Source organism: Strongylocentrotus purpuratus, unplaced genomic scaffold (genome assembly GCF_000002235.5).
Source record: "Strongylocentrotus purpuratus isolate Spur 01 unplaced genomic scaffold, Spur_5.0 spur5_scaffold_11, whole genome shotgun sequence".
NCBI lineage: Eukaryota > Metazoa > Echinodermata > Echinoidea > Camarodonta > Strongylocentrotidae > Strongylocentrotus > Strongylocentrotus purpuratus.
In genome coordinates, this window is record NW_022145596.1 from 26,795,824 (window position 1) to 26,812,319 (window position 16,496).

The 16,496-nt window shown below is 36.0% G+C and overlaps 1 protein-coding gene across 2 annotated transcripts; it reads left to right on the forward strand.

The window, feature by feature from the left end:
* Positions 1-3,204: 3,204 nt before the first annotated feature.
* LOC753547 lies at positions 3,205-15,965 on the forward strand. 2 transcript variants are annotated; one of them, XM_030981043.1, is made up of 8 exons: positions 3,205-3,252; positions 10,372-10,500; positions 10,838-11,064; positions 11,482-11,682; positions 12,057-12,993; positions 13,966-14,671; positions 14,966-15,050; positions 15,664-15,965. In XM_030981043.1, the coding sequence occupies exons 3-8, from the start codon at positions 10,856-10,858 to the stop codon at positions 15,755-15,757; spliced, it is 2,232 nt and encodes a 743-aa protein (XP_030836903.1). In that variant the 5' UTR covers positions 3,205-3,252; positions 10,372-10,500; positions 10,838-10,855; the 3' UTR covers positions 15,758-15,965. The 2 variants fall into 2 exon arrangements, with proteins under 2 accessions (XP_030836903.1, XP_001182607.1); XM_001182607.4 differs by lacking the exon at positions 3,205-3,252 and having other exon boundaries at positions 10,263-10,500.
* Positions 15,966-16,496: the final 531 nt, after the last annotated feature.

Genomic DNA, 16,496 nt, shown 5'->3' on the forward strand with positions numbered 1-16,496 from the left:
TTAGATAAATGCAGACACTTTGGAGAAAATAAGAATAATCCGATTATATTTAGCAATAAGTGTATATGTCTCAGCAATAAAACATTTTTTGATGTCGAACTATTTCAGAAAGGTATACTTCAAGCATCAGATATAATTGTCAGAGGTCATTTAAAACCGATCTTACATTTTTTAAATTTGGGTTTTGCAACTAAAAGCTTGCTTAGAATTCAAAAGATCTTTTCAGCAATCAGAAACGAATGGATACAAAGTGATTTTATGGAAGTGGACACTGAAAATTTTGAAATAGAATTGATGATATTTGGACGTTTACAGAAACTATGTGATATAAAATCTAGGCGGCTATATGATTACTTCATTGAAGACCTTCAAAAAGAGTATACATTACATGTTACAGATGGCAACTGTCAATTTGATCTTGGAATGACGGAGTTGAAAGAAACATTCACAAGGATGAAAGGTGCAATGCTTTGTAATAAACATAGAGAGTTTCAATACAAACAATTACAAGGGGCTGTATATACGAAAAGAGAGCTCTTTAAATTTGGTTTTGAGTCAGACCGTTTTTGTTCCTTTTGTAGACTAGAAGTAGAGACATACCAACATTTATTTTTAGATTGTCTTAAAGTTAAAAGATTATGGCAGGAGGTAATTCAAAAGTTACATTTAATCGAAATTGACATTGATGATTGGAAACCCATATTTATGGGAATATCCGGCAATACTACTAGAATATTTGTAATAAATTGTATCATATTTTTAGTAAAGTATATCATTTTTATTTCTAGAAAAGAAGGAACTTTGCCATCTGTACAGAAAACAGTACATTATGCTTAAAAATTACAGAGACGAGGAATACAAAATAGCCTTCAAAAAGGGGAAACTGGGGATGCACTTACAGAAATGGGAACAAATCGATGCATTTTTACCTTAATGGATGTGGGTATTATGTGGGTATTATTATTATTATTAGTAGTATTATTAATTCTCTCTCGTGTACAGGTGGACAAACCGGAACAGGTTGCATGCAGCGTGTGTGTCGGCGTGAAGTGGGTGTGAGATGGGTGGGCTAGGGGGGGGGGGGGGTGAAGAGTTTGTGTGGTGTGAGTTGAGGGAACAGGTTGCATGCAGTGTGTGTTTGTGTTTGTATGGTTGTTTATGTGTGTGAAAGGGGGTGTGGTGTGGGTGGGCTAGAGGGGGGGGGGGTGGGTGTGAGAGTGTTGTGATAGGATGGTAATATGTAACTTTAAACCTTCCTTTTCCTTTTTTTTCCCTCTATGTTCATTGATTAATGTAACTTATGAAATGTCTTGTATCAAAGATCTTGTTTTATATTGCTTATCTTGATAATTTCTTGTTATGTAAATTTCTTGCTATGTGAAATTATGAGGAAGGAAATAAAATTTCATTTGAAACAAAAAAATCTACACTTTAAACCTTCCTCTACTGTTATTTTGATTATACACTGTTACATGCAAGAATTTTTTTCCCCTTTTTTTTCTATGTTCATTGATTGATGTAACTCATGAAGTGTCTTGTATCAAAGATCTTGTTTTATATTGCTTAATTTGATAATTTCTTGTTATGTGAAATTATGAGGAAAGAAATAAAATTTCATTTAAAACAACAACAAAAAATAGTCAAAGTTCGATCATCAATTGTTTCAATGGTAAAGTTCAAACAAAAAATAGAATATAAAATTGCCCAAAAGAAAAATAAGTTACAAGTCCATTTTAAGAAATGGTCTATCAAGTTTAACTGAAATTTAGGAGTAGTCTTGCAAAGCTCTGTTGTCATTAACATCTTCATTGGCTTTTTGAACTGTAAACTTGCCCTCTGGGAAAGTATATGAGTGTGAGTGTGTGTGCGTGTGTGTGTGTGTGTGTGTGTGCGTGTTTATGGGTGCATGAGTGCGTGCCTGTTTTGTAGTTTTAAGATTATATTATATGTTATACTGCTGCTTTTACTCTGTTAATTTTTCAGAAAAAACAATAAAAACAGAAAGAAAAAAAAAAAAAAAAAAAAAGTTCGATCATCTTTGAAGTGCCATAATTAATATCCCCTAGCTTAGCAACCAAAATACAAACAACATGCAATACTTTTAAACACTCAACTTCTACTATAAGCACTTCTTTTCTATGCTCCCTACCGTTCTTACTGACCTCATTCCTAAACCAAGACTTACTCATCACATCAATTAGAGCGTACCCTGGTCCTGGGACCAGGCACAACATTAGCGCGCACGCACTACACCCAATTTTGGTACCGCGCGTTCAACTTATTAGTGTACATAACCACTTTGGAAGTCGCTCCGCCGCCTCTGGTTATACAAATCTTATCACAAAGTCATTGTCATTATTTGTAAGCAAACATTAAAGTGGGCTTTTTGTTAGTATCAATGCATAAAAATAGAACAAATTGAAGTATACGAACGTCTTTCTTTCATCCTATTATATAGGGCCTATATATATATATATATATATATATATATATATATAGGCCTATAAGGAAGGTAAATTTCTTTCACATCATTAATCTATATGACATTGTTTTTTAGCAGTATCTTGCTTATTTTTGCTCTATTCTGTGTCAAATTTTAGTTGACCAGCCCACCTATACTTGTTCCAAACAAGTATTATATGTCTAGTTTTTTGGGTATCTTCCATTTTTTTAAATAATTAATTTCCAATATATTTGTCATGATTGTCGTGTGGATGAAAGAGTCGAGCTAGTTACGTTTAAAAAAAAAAAGATCTTTGGGGCCCATAAAACATATTAATTTCCATGATAAATGATGATTATATATTATTTTTGCATGATTTTGAAATTGAATAAGTGTTTTTTGCACGATTGCAATATTCAAACATTAACAAAGAAAGATGTTATCGTGCAAATGTACGAATTACACGAGACACATTATTAACTTTTTAAACAAATCAATAAAACATATCTATTAATATTTTTATTTATTTGTTTTAAATTTAAAAAATGATAGACTAGATAGGGAATACACTGACATTAACACGTGAACAATACAAACAAATTGTCTTACTATTTGCAAAATTTAACAAGGGCAAAATTTCAACGATAGAGAGTAATTATTATCAATTTCAATGTTTCAATATAAAATCTTTTTGGAATGTTAACATATATAAATCCCACCACAAGAGGGCAGTAAATATCATACTGTGTATGATCGAATCTCTTTGTGCGCGGACTTAGGTTACACTTTTTTTACAGACGTCGGTAGTGGTAAGCCTTCCGATTTTCTCGTGTAATCATTGGTTTCAAGTAAATAAAGCCTTGTAATGTTATAGAATCTGATTATATGATAAATTACGATTCTTATGACGTATGGAACATGATATATGTTGATCTGGATGTTTTGTAACGTGCAAGAAAAGAAAAATATCCGCAAACTTTGGTCACCCCTTCATACCGTGTCCGAGCTGGTCCTTGGCCCAAGGCTTGGGCGTCCTACATGTACCGGTACGGTATATAGTCTAGGCCTAGGCCTAGCCGATAAGCCTTTTGCTCGCCAGTCACTGAATTCTTCAACATTAAACAAAAGTTTAGCTTTTAAAAATCCAATTTATCCAAATATATATATAGGTCTAGATCTAGACCTAGTCTAGATCTATAGGTCTATATTTATATAGACTATAGATCTAGATCTAGGTCTAGATCTAGTCTAGACTAGATCTAAATTCTAGATATAAAAAAAAGTAAATCTAGACTCTAGACTAGAGTCTAGACCTAATTTTAAAGGAATAAAAATCCTAAGAGTAGCCTAGATCTAAGAGAAGAGGCATAGATCTAGGTCTAGATCTAGGCTAGATCTAGATCTAACGTTAGACTCTAGATCTAGATCTAGATCGATCTAGATCTAAATAGACCTAGAATCTATTCACTTCTGAATGAGAAACGCCTAGATCTAGATCTAGATTTTGCTAGCCTATAAACTAAAACAACAACAACAATCTACTCTCTCTACGTCAGTGCGCATTTCATGATTTATCAGTGCATAGCCATAGATCTAGACCCTATATAGTCTAGATCTAGATTCTAGATCTATGTGCGCAATATTGTGTACGCACGCGCCTTAACAAGTTACCTCACTTGTACTTGTAACTTAGTTAGATTCTATTTCTAGCCCTAGATCTAGAAATTGTAGATCTAGACTCTAGAGGTCTAACAAGTTAGATCTAGAGTCTACTTCGACATTTTCATCTACTAGGTCTAGATCTAGATCTAGACCTTATGGCCCGAATTCACAAAGCAAGGTTTGAGCTCAGACCAAGGTTTGACCTCAAACCTCCTTTTGTTTCGCCAAACCTCCTTTTGTTATTTACAAACCTGGTTTGTGAATTCGGGCCTATAGGTCTAGACTAGCTCTGGCCGGACGGACAAGAGTAACAAAAAGTTAGATCTACGACTACGAGTCGTGTAGATTCTAGGCTAAAGCAAAGGCCATAACATAAGAGAAATAGACCCAAGTCTAGGTCTAGATCTAGTGAGCAAAAATCATGCTTGATAATAGACTACTTATAAGATAAACTTTAGTAGGCCTACTGGTAATGCGATTGCATTGAGAAAGAAAAGGTGTGGAAAGGATCAGAAACAGTTGATCATGTAGCATGTAAGTATTGGTGTGCACTGCAAGGTTCTGGAGTTATCAAAATCATAATAAATTTGACCGAGTCTTGGTAAAGTAACAAGCACTCACATAGAAAGCTATATATGGGACAATACACATGGTGTCGGGGCTAGTACTACCTTGATTTCCTTGTCTTTCTATGCTCATTACTCAGCCAGTATACATTTTCTTCCAAAATTGTTTGGCACATGTCATTTATTTGTAATCTTGAACATTCAGTGTAAGTTTCGTTTGATTCTGTGAGAATTTTTAAAATTTTTATGCCTTCCGCCACCGGAGGCATCATGTTTTCGGGTTGTCCGTCCGTCCCGTTTGACCGTTATCACAATATCTCAAGAACCATTTAAGATTTAAACTTAAGACTCGGGAATAGTATTTATCACCATAGGAAGACGATCTGATTACATTTTGGAGTACGTAGGTCAAAGGTCAAGGGTCACAGAGGTCAACTTATGAAATTCCTTGTATTGAGGTGTTAGCGCGATATCTCAAGAACCATTTGAGATTTAAACTTCAAACTTAAGGATAGTATGTATCACCGTAGGAAGACAATCTGATTAGATTTTGGAGCACGTATGTCAAAGGTCAAGGGTCACAGAGGTCAACTTATGAAATTCCATACATTGAGATTGTTATCATGATATCTCAAGAACCACTGGAGATTTAAACTTCAAACTTAGTGATAGTGTGTATCACTATAGGAAAACAATCTGATTAGATTTTGGAGCACGTAGGTCAAAGGTCAAGGGTCACAGAGGTCAACTTATGAAATTCCATACATTGAGATTGTTATAATATCTCAAGAACCACTGGAGATTTAAACTTCAAACTTAATGATAGTGTGTATCACCATAGGAAGACAATCTGATTAGATTTTGGAGCATGTAGGTCAAAGGTCAAGGGTCACAGAGGTCAACTTATGAAATTCCATACATTGAGATTGTTATCGCGATATCTCAAGAACCACTGGAGAATTTTCACTTCAAACTTAATGATAGTATGTATCACCATATTATAATATCTCAAGAACCACTGGAGATTTAAACTTCAAACTTAATGATAGTGTGTATCACCATAGGAAGACAATCTGATTAGATTTTGGAGCACGTAGTTCAAAGGTCAAGGGTCACAGAGGTCAACTTATGAAATTCCATACATGATATCTCAAGAACCACTGGAGATTTAAACTCCAAACTTGTTTAAATTGCTCTGTGGCGGAGGCATCATTTTCGACTGCACGCAGTCAAAATTCCATCTAGTTTTACCAGTACTGGAGTTTATCTTTAATAGTCTAGGCCTGGATCTAGATATAGAGTAAAACCGCCAAACTTCAGACATTGCCAGGCTTCGGACAAAAATTACTTCAACAGCTCGAACGCAAAATAGGAGCCTAGCTCAGGCGGGTAACTTGCATGCATTTGATACTACTAACCTAGATCTATATCGTTAGTATGGTGGTGTGACCAAAGTTCGCGCGTGACCAAAGTTCGCGTACTAACACTAAAAGCGCTTGTAACAGGAGAACGATACGCGATGCCTGTGTGGGACTGAGACAACGAAATCTTTGAGCACCGTCGAAAACTCCAAAGGTCAAAATGCGATATAAAAATGTGAATAAGCACGCTTTTTCACGCTTTTTATCATAAGAAATTGTGTTTTTTTTATATGAAAATCAGTTTATTAGAGGTATTGGGTCCGAAAAATAATGATAAAATTCCAATTTCTTACACAAAAAAACGGAACCTGCGCGCCTGCTTCCACCGTATCTGTGTTTGTGAATTACAATGAATCTATGGGTTTCGTAAGAATACAATTTAAAAGGGGAAAGTGGAGAGACAAAGAGAGAAAAGAGCGAGAACTCATGTATGGCTGACATATAAAAAGGAGACACATGATAAGCTTTTTAAACAAATAAATGACATGCAGATAGGGACTATATTGTCATCAACACATAAACATTGAAAAATATTGTCTTTTATTTGAAAAATTTAACAAGGTATTTTTTTCGGGCAAAATTTCAATGATAGAGAGAATTATTTATCTTTTTCAAAGTTTCAATATAAAGTTCGGCTTCTGATCGAAGCTATGTCCCTTTTTGGAATGTTTAAATATGTAACGCCCATCACAAGAGGGCAGTAAATATCATGTGCGAACTTAGGTCACACTTTTTGACAGATGCCGGTAGTGGTAAGCCTTCCGATATTTTCGTCTTATCATTGGTTTGAAGTAAATACAGCCTTGGAATGTCATTTTAATTTGATTATATGATAAATTACTAATCTTAAGACGTATGAAACATGATATATGTTGATGTGGATATTTTGTAATGTGCAAGAAAAGAAAAATATCCGCGAACTTTGGTCACCCCTTCATACACAAAGTTAGGGCAGGTTGCCGTCTGCAAAACTCACAAAAAACATTGAATTCAGAGACAGATTTCAGGTATACCGGGAACGCAAGTACCGGTACTATAGATAGTCCGTAGGAAAAACAATTTAGCCTCCGGGTATAGAGTCTAGGGTTAAATTTGTAAATATTGGGACATTTAATTTTGTCGGTGATTGGGGGCTAGTTTTGTCGGTAATTGTTGGCCTCTACACCCCCATTGAAAAAGGTCTAGCGACGCCCCTGGGTGTATCTTGGTATAATCTACAAGCCTCTAGATTTTGGTGATGCTGCCTCCAGTGTTCCGTCTTTTATAGGGTCAAAGGTCATATTCTGATAGATTTCTTTGTAGCATTCTAGTTTGTGGTCTAACTGCATCATTCCTTCCTTTACGGATTTCTTTCAAATTTTGTATGGAGGTGTATCTTGGTATAATATACACACCTACAATTTTTGGTGATGCTGCCCCCAGTGTTCCGTCTTCTATATAGGGTCAAAAGGTCATATTTTGATGGGTGCATGTCTAGTGTGCGCTCTGCAGGTCATATTTCATGACGGATTTCCTTCCAATTTTGTATAGAGAATTAGAATTGTATCTTGGTACAATCTACACATTTACACATCTATAAATCGCTGCCACTGCCGGGGGATACATTCGCATTGCGCAGCAATACAGATTGCGATATTTCTAGTCAGGTGGGCTGTATAACGTACAGACCACCTTATAATTTCGTTAGAATTGCCTTTATTTATTTATTTATTATCAGGTGGGCTGTATAACGTACAGACCACCTTATAATTTCGTTAGAATTGCCTTTATTTATTTATTATTAAATATTTTTCTTATTTCTAACCACTTTTTTGTGAACAAGATAACACAAAAATGGCTCAATCAAATGCCTCGAAATTTGGCACACATATGTATAGGCATGTGTACAAAGCACAGTAACGTTTTCAACATTGATCTTTACTGATGACGTCATCTAGGCGCCATTTTGTAAAATTTTACGAAAAATCAACTCATGATCATATCTTCATAACCCAAAGGTATTTCTCATTCATATTTATCATGATCAAGGTCAATATCCGTCCGGTCAATTTCAGGTCAAATAACGCGCGCGTGCGAGTACGTCCGCGCGTCAATGCGCGCGCAAAATTTTTAAATGCTCAAAATCGTTTCAAAATCATTTTGCATACGTTTTTTTAGGCCATTCTAAGCATTTTATAAAAAATCGCGCACACGCACATGCGTGCGCGTTTTTGTGCGTAAAACTATTGCACAACATAGAATTGCCATTTTTTTTCTTTCATAATATTCCACATATTTTTACAAACAAATTGATAGCATGTTTATCTCTTTATGACTATTAATAACGGAATGATCGACCGTTTAACATAAATTTCCGTGCGCGCGAGCTCTTGTAATACATAGCATATATGGGCAAAAACATGCCCATACAAAATCCATTGTAGCCCTTTAGGATGCAAGGTGACCCCAATTTGTTTTCATATTTTGATAGAGTATGATTCGGAGATATTTTTTCATGTCTCATTTGACCCTCAATTAACTCATGACGTCATCATAATGGCCTCCGAACTCAACATTCCAATTTGCATATTATGACGTCAGCATATTTATGGAAAATTGATTGTTTCTCTGTAGATATTGATCGATTTTCTTTAAAATTTGTATATGTACTAGCTGAGACAATTCTCTACAAATAAAGTGACTACGATCCTTCATTTTGGCATAGTCATCATGGCGTATTTTTTGCGATTAAAGGAGGCATATGTCAATTTTTCACATTTTGCGTGTATTCTCTATGGGACATGACTTTTTCTCAAAACTGGATTCTACATTCCCGTCTTTCGCGAGCAATATCTCCGTCGTTTTAGCTTCGTTTACGCTGAACTTTGAGTATGATGTAGCTGAGACAATTAACTATCTCAAATGTGCCCTTCATTTTGTCTAAAATTTTAGCTGGACCAGCCCACCTATACTTGTACCAAACAAGTATTACAAATCTAGTTTATTTTTCTTATTTCTAACCACTTTTTTGTGGACAAGATAACATAAAAATGGCTCAATCAAATGACTTCAAATTTGGCACACATATGTATAGGCATATGTACAAAGCAGAATAACGTTTTCAACATTGACCTTTACTGATGACGTCATCTAGGCGCCATTTTGTAAAATTTTACGAAAATAAACTCATGATCATATCTTCATAACCAAAAGGTATTTCTCATTCATATTTATTATGATCAAGGTCAATATCCATCCGGTCAATGGCAGGTCAAATAACGCGCGCATGCGCGTACGTCCGCGCGTCAATGCGCGCGTAAAATTTTGAAATGCTCAAAATCGTTTCAAAATCATTTTGCATACGTTTTTTTAGGCCATTCTAAGCATTTTATAAAAAATCGCGCACACGCACATGCGTGCGCGTTTTTGTGCGTAAAACTATTGCACAACATAGAATTGCCATTTTTTTTCTTTCATAATATTCCACATATTTTTACAAACAAATTGATAGCATGTTTATCTCTTTATGACTATTAATGACGGAATGATCGACCGTTAAACATAAATTTCTGTGCGCGCGAGCTCTTGTAATACATAGCATATATGGGCAAAAACATGCCTATGCAAAATCCATTGTAGCTCTTTAGGATGCAAGGTGACCCCAATTTTTTTTCATATTTTGATTGAGTATGAATCGGAGATATGATTTCATGTCTCATTTGACCCTCAATTAACTCATGACTTCATCATAATGGCCTCCGAACTCAAAATTTCAATTTGCATATTATGACGTCCGCATATTTTTGGAAAATTGATTGTATCTTTGTAAAAATTGATCGATTGTCTTCAAAATTTTGATATGTACTAGCTGAGACAATTCTCTACAAATCCAGTCATCACAATTTTTCATTTTGACAAAGGCATCATGGCGTATTTTTGCGATTAAAGGAGGCATGTCAATTTTTCACATTTTCCGTGTATTCTCTATGGGACATGACTTTTTCTCAAAACTTGATTCTACATTCCCGTCTTTCGCGAGCAATATCTACGTCGTTTTAGCTTCATTTACGCTGAACTTCGAGTATGTTGTAGCTGAGACAAAAAGCTATCTCAAATGTACCCTTCATTTTGTCTCAATTTTTTGTTGGATCAGCCCACCTATACTTGTTCCAAACAAGTATTACAAATCTAGTTATTATTATTATTCATATGTTGTGTCAGGTCAGGTGTTAGTGCGTCTTTGATTAGGAGATCCGAAGCCAGTGAGGTGATATATCTCCTCTTTTTTTGTTGGTTTCAGGCAGCCTGTTATCTTTCGATAGGTGTGGTGTCAAGCTTTTTCACATGGGCTGATCTGCTCGAAACTGATGACATGCAGAGGGCAACAACTGTAGTTTGTACAGTTTTGGGGTCAGCGCCATAGTGTGAAGTAAGGTCTCGTTGTTTTTATGACTTTCTTAGTTGCAGCGCGCACGCAGATCTGACATCGAAATATTAGATCACGATATCTCTGGAATCCTTTGACAATAAATTTTCTAGTTGAACCAATTTGTATTAACAAAATTTGCTGTCCATTTGGTAATAATTGAAAGAAATATATTTGTGTAGAATGTGAGAAATCATAGATCAAATATCACATTTGATAATATTTTCAAAATCTCAGCAAACTTTGGTCACCCCTTCATGAATTTGATGATAAAAAACAATTAATTTATCTTGGTAATTGGTGTCTGTACTTTTTTAATCGCATTCCTTCTCTGGATTAGAAAAAACAAAGCAGAAAGATGGTACCTCCGTTGTTTCTGTCACGAAGGAGGCCATCAGACCAGACCAAATCTGACTCCAACTATTACTCTTTCTACAACATCAAAAAAACCAAACTGTCTGCCAGATATCCTTTCTTGCCAAAGAAACAGATCGAGAGGAAGATTAAGCACCTCTGGGAGAGAGCTTCGGCAGAGAAACGTGCAACCCTTTGTCTCAAATCGTCATGGTATGATTTTTTTCATAGAAGAATGGTCTTACAGGTGTTCCTGCAGGAAAACCACATCTGCCAATTTTTCTAGAAATTGGATGTGTCTAGTAAATTAATCATAAGTCATTGACTATGGTTCATAATTGACTAGATAATACACGTTTCATGATTTGCCTCTCAGTGAGGGGAATTTCAAAAGATCTAGGGAGGAAACCCTCTCCAAATTTAATTTTATCCCAAACAAAATTGAACACTCCAACGTGAATGGGGCTGGGGAGGTAAATTTTGGGCAACAGTGCTGTTTTTCAGGAGGAAAAGGTTCATGATAATTCACTAGGTTAATGTTACCTGGACGACTGACAATATAAATAGTAAATTTGAGTTGTTTTAAGATATTGCAATTGTTAATTCACATTTGGCTGTCTTCATCTGCAGCACTACTGCTAAATCTTCCTTCAAAGGTTCAATACTCCAAGGACTTTGCAAAAAGAAAGCTCCTCTGGACCAGATCAGCTCTTATGGTGGACATCTCAGTGATGGAAGCCCTGCAAGTGTTGCCGGTTCATGCCCGGAGTGTACCCTTTGTTCAAGCATCAAAGATCCACGGTCTCTAACAAGCAGGAAACGGACTCTCAGGTATGAGTTTTCTGTTTAAATAATACATTAATTTATCACTTCCCAATGGTCCAACATTCAGATGAAGCACAAGGGCATATCAGGAGGATAAAAGGTGGAAATGGCTCATAAACACACACATTATCAGTTTTGTTTTAGGTATAACACACATTTTCCTTGTATCCTAGCCTGAGTTATCTCAATTTAGAATTCAATGGGTAATGTCTTCAATTCTGACTATGTGAAAGACAGTATGAAGGGAAAGTGCATGTGCATCCATCTGGGTTAGAAATTATTTCATTTTCCAGTGCTCACTTGCATTATAGATTGCTTTTTAACATGCAACAACTAAGAAAAATAAATTAAAACATTCTTTTGCTATTAATTTACCGAAGCTCTGCAAAGAAGCATGTCTCAACTGGAAGGGCAACTTTCAACTTAGATCAGTCATCACCACCATCAAGACCAAACACCAGAAGCTCCATTCGTGAACAGCAGTTTAATGAAGGAAGAGTTGAAAAGACGAAGAGAGAGAAGAGCAAATTGACTGAGGATGTATCACAAGGTCATATGAAGAAAAGAGAACTGTCTCTTGAAGAGAAAAAGATGTACGAGTTTGAAGATGATGGTGCCAGATCACATGTCCCTTCCGTGACTAAGGTGCCAGTGAAAGGAGGTAGTATGACACGATTAAGAGCTGGAGTGACAGAACATGTGTTTGATCCGGAACAGTACAACCTTGAAAACACTGTGAATTCCGGAATATTCATTGGTGACAATCAGTCTCCCACCATGACACCAGGACATAGACCACAAGACTCTACCGAGATGAGATTGAATGGTAAATCTCCACAAAATCTTGGTAATGGGAAAAAAAATTGTGGCAGAAGGAATGCTAAGAGCACCAAGAATCCTATCATTAGTCTGGGAAAAGACCAAGATGTCAAGGGAAGTTGCAAACCCAATGTTGCAGCAAGAGGAAAGAAAGATGATGTGCCTTCCACAATTGGTGACATTGATGATGATGCGAGGGAGGTACCATGGATAGTGAGTGCCCGCCGAGACAGTTCCTCAGATGAAGTCCAGGACAATTCTGATGATGATGTTGGCAACGATGCCTTTTACGAGTACTACCACAAAAGCAGCAATGAAAGTAGTGCCCAAACTTTGCCTTCTTTGTCTCAAGAATCTGAAGATATCTCAGGCAGTCAATACGAGAACAAAATCTTGTTCAGCTGGAATGGAGTCTGTTTCATTAAGCAGAGTTCTGGTTTAGGAACACACACACCAACACACAGCCAACTGTCACTTGCTTCAATGGATGCATCTGAGGTAAGGGATAACATTGGCAATATTAAGTTTGATACACATTTGTTTAAAGAAAACTTGAAAGAAAAAGAAAGTTTAAAGTAAAATTATTATTGCTTCAAGTTATTTAAAAGAAAAATTGGACACTTAGATATCTTGACACATCTTCGGTGGATGTGGAATGATCAGCTGCCCAAGTCTTTGATGGACAATTTTTGGTTTTCTCAAAAAATCTACCCCTATAGAAGACTACTCCTTGCAACTTAATAAATTTAGGAAATCCATCCTCACACAACTGCTACTTACTAAATAAGTCTGAAGTGCGTTCAGCCAATACGTCAACATTCTTTCTGTACTAAACAGTATGGATTTTTTTTTTCTGAGCATGATCTGATATATTTGGTAGATGTAAAACAACTAGAAAATTGAATTTTTAATGGTTTATTAAAAACCAATAACCTGTTTTCATATCTTACAACTACACTGGACAGTGACTATCCCCTCCCCCATCCCTGGCGGTGGTGCACAAACAAATAAATTAATTTAATTTAATTTCTTACCTTTTTTGCAAATTATTTTACTACACATAGTCTAAGCAATCATCATAAAATGTGAAATAATTGGCTCTCAAAAATACTATATATTATATAATTTGCCTCTGTGACTCGTAGTATGTGAAATGATCAGCATCCTAATTGTCAGAACCATAGTCGGTTATATTTTTGATACATTTCATAAAATTGATATTGTACACTTATCTCACGCCTTACAAAACAAAGAATTGTTTTACTTTCTTGTCAAGATTTGAAACAGTTTCATGACTTATTAAGTGAGGAGTAAATTTGGGAGGGGTGAGAGATCCTTCCTATGCTATGGGTAGTAGTCTTGGCTGCACTTGTGGGACAGTCATCATTCCCATGCTTCAAATTGTGAAAATTATATGCCTAATGTGCCGATTGCTTAAAACTAGTTTTTGTTCTTCTTTGTCCTTCACAGGTTATGTCAATGTCATCAACCAAGGCCAGCTTGTCACCCGACAGCCCTAAATTCGACTTCGGATTCCCAGGAAAACTGATGACCTCCTCAACCCAATGGTTCCAGACACCACCAGATATCAAAATAGAATCACCAATGTTACAGAAATGGAAGATGCGTCTTCAAGATGGCATGACCATGGAATCATCCAAGAGCTCTAGACATCATGGACTTGATGCAGATAAACCTTGTAGAGTAGAAGATGTGAAGCAAGCTCTAATGGTGATTGTTTCTCCTAGTAGGAAGAGGAAAATGAAAGGTGAAGGAGGAGAAGACATCGTTTCCATAACTACTGCAAAAAAGACCAAAAAGAACAATAACCAGAAACTGGTATCACCAAAGAAGGCTGTAGCATCTCAGGGTGCTTCTTTGGCGACATCATCAAACAAAAGAGATGTCTTAGTAGAGACAAATTCAAAACCAAACAATCCAGCACTGAAGACAAACAGAACCAAAGTAGAAAAGGAGGATCATGCAGCAACAGTAAAAGTGAGAAGATCAGGAAGAATGAAAACAAAGGAAAGCATGTTGAATGGGTCCCTGACTGAAGAAGGCTGCGCTGCTGAGGGAGGCAACAACAGTCTAGGCATAAAATATTCTCTGAAGGTACCGCAACCCAATCGCAAAGTAGAGGATCTTCCTCATAAGAACCGCAACACTAAAAGAGGTACAATATTTTCATAATTACCTTTTCAGTATCTACACAAAGAATAAGAGAGGGTTATGTAGGCAGTCAGAATTATTAGTTGATTTATAAATATTTTCAGTCATCCAGACAGTAAAATATTAACAAAATCTGTTAATTAATAATCTTTTTTTTTAATTTTTTATGACTGAGCAGCTTCCTGTCTAGTTACCATAAAACATGAGTCCTAATATTGCAAAAAATTGCAAACAAAAAATGTAACTTATCCACAAATCAATTGCATGTTCTTTTGCTTTACCCTTTTAAAAAAAAAAGAAATCAAGGTATCTTCTCAGATGATGTTCCAGAGTGATGGCATTCTTTGTGATCTTTTCCAACCAAATAGATCATCTCAGAAGAGGTATGTTATCTTAAGTGTTACAGATTGATGAAATAACGAAAATCATCAGAAAAATGTTTAAATGCAGTTGAGGCTAAGTTACTCTTCGTCAGAATTTAAAAGGAATTTAGATAAATAATGTTGTTAAAAGATTGTAGATCTAGTCTTGCAGGGTAAAAGTGAATAACGTAATGTGAAGAAGCAGAAAAAGACACCAGAAAATATTACATCAAATAGGAATGCTTGTTGGATATTCCTTGTCATACCTCTTGAAATTATGAAATCAATTTGAAATACATAGATAACTAACTTATCTTTACTTTCTTTCCAACATCGTGTTATACAGATTGTATAATTTTGTGTGTGACTTCAGTAAACTAACTGTTCTTTATTTGCACCACTTTGAAATTGTTAACATCTCAAAAAAGGGACGTCATGATATAAATTCCACATGTATAGTATTTGAATGATTCAATGTCGGCCTAAGCTGTGCTTTAATTTAACGTTTGCTTTATTCTCCACCCCCTTCTTTCTCCACCCCCTTCTTTCTCTCACTTCTATTCTCTTGTCTATATCTGTTCCATTTAATATTCCAAACAATGTGTCACTTCTGCCTCAATGCAAATCAATGCAGATCATTCAACTCTCCAAGTGAGACAGAGTTCTGTCAGAGTTGTACGGATCCTGTTTCGAGCCATTTGTTCCTGGAGGAAAACTTCTTTCTCTAAGATCTTACCATCGAGTTCAAATGACTTTTTATTTGTTCAACATTCCTGAAATAGTCTTGTAAGGAGGATCGAACCAATTTTATGTAAAACTAATTCCAGTTTACACTGTCGGTCACAAAGTTGGAATATTTTTTTTAACCCCAATTTATGGAATGATTTTGACAATGATTTATTCCTAATAGATCTAGATTCTCAGATATTATTGAATAATAATTTGGCGAGTGTTTGTTTTGCGTGACTGCCTAAGCATGTGTATGCTACTATCAACTGGGGACCTTCTTCCTTAAGTCATAACTGATAGTAATGCGGATTAATGCCTCACAAAAGGGCACTAATATAGCTCATCGACATGGGTTTTTATGCTGGAGCCTCACAGTTAAGAGGCCATTGCTTTGCCACTGAATCATTATTGTACGCAGCGGGGGCCAGGGTAGGGGGCAGCCCCCACTAATAATAAAAAGAAAGAAAATGCAATAAATTATCAATAATTCATTGCATTTTTCCTCGGTCCCCAATGGGACAAATTCCTCTATACGGCCATGCATTATGGTTCGAGGCATTGCCAAACTGAGGATTTTTCCTGTTGGGGGAAAAATGCAATGAATTATTGATCATTTATTGCATTTTTTATTTTATTTTTATTTATTTGGGGGGGGGGGGGGGGCTGGCCCCCACTGCGTACTGCTATGATTCAGTGGCAAAGCAATGGCCTAGTAATTGTGAAGCCCCAGGATCAAAA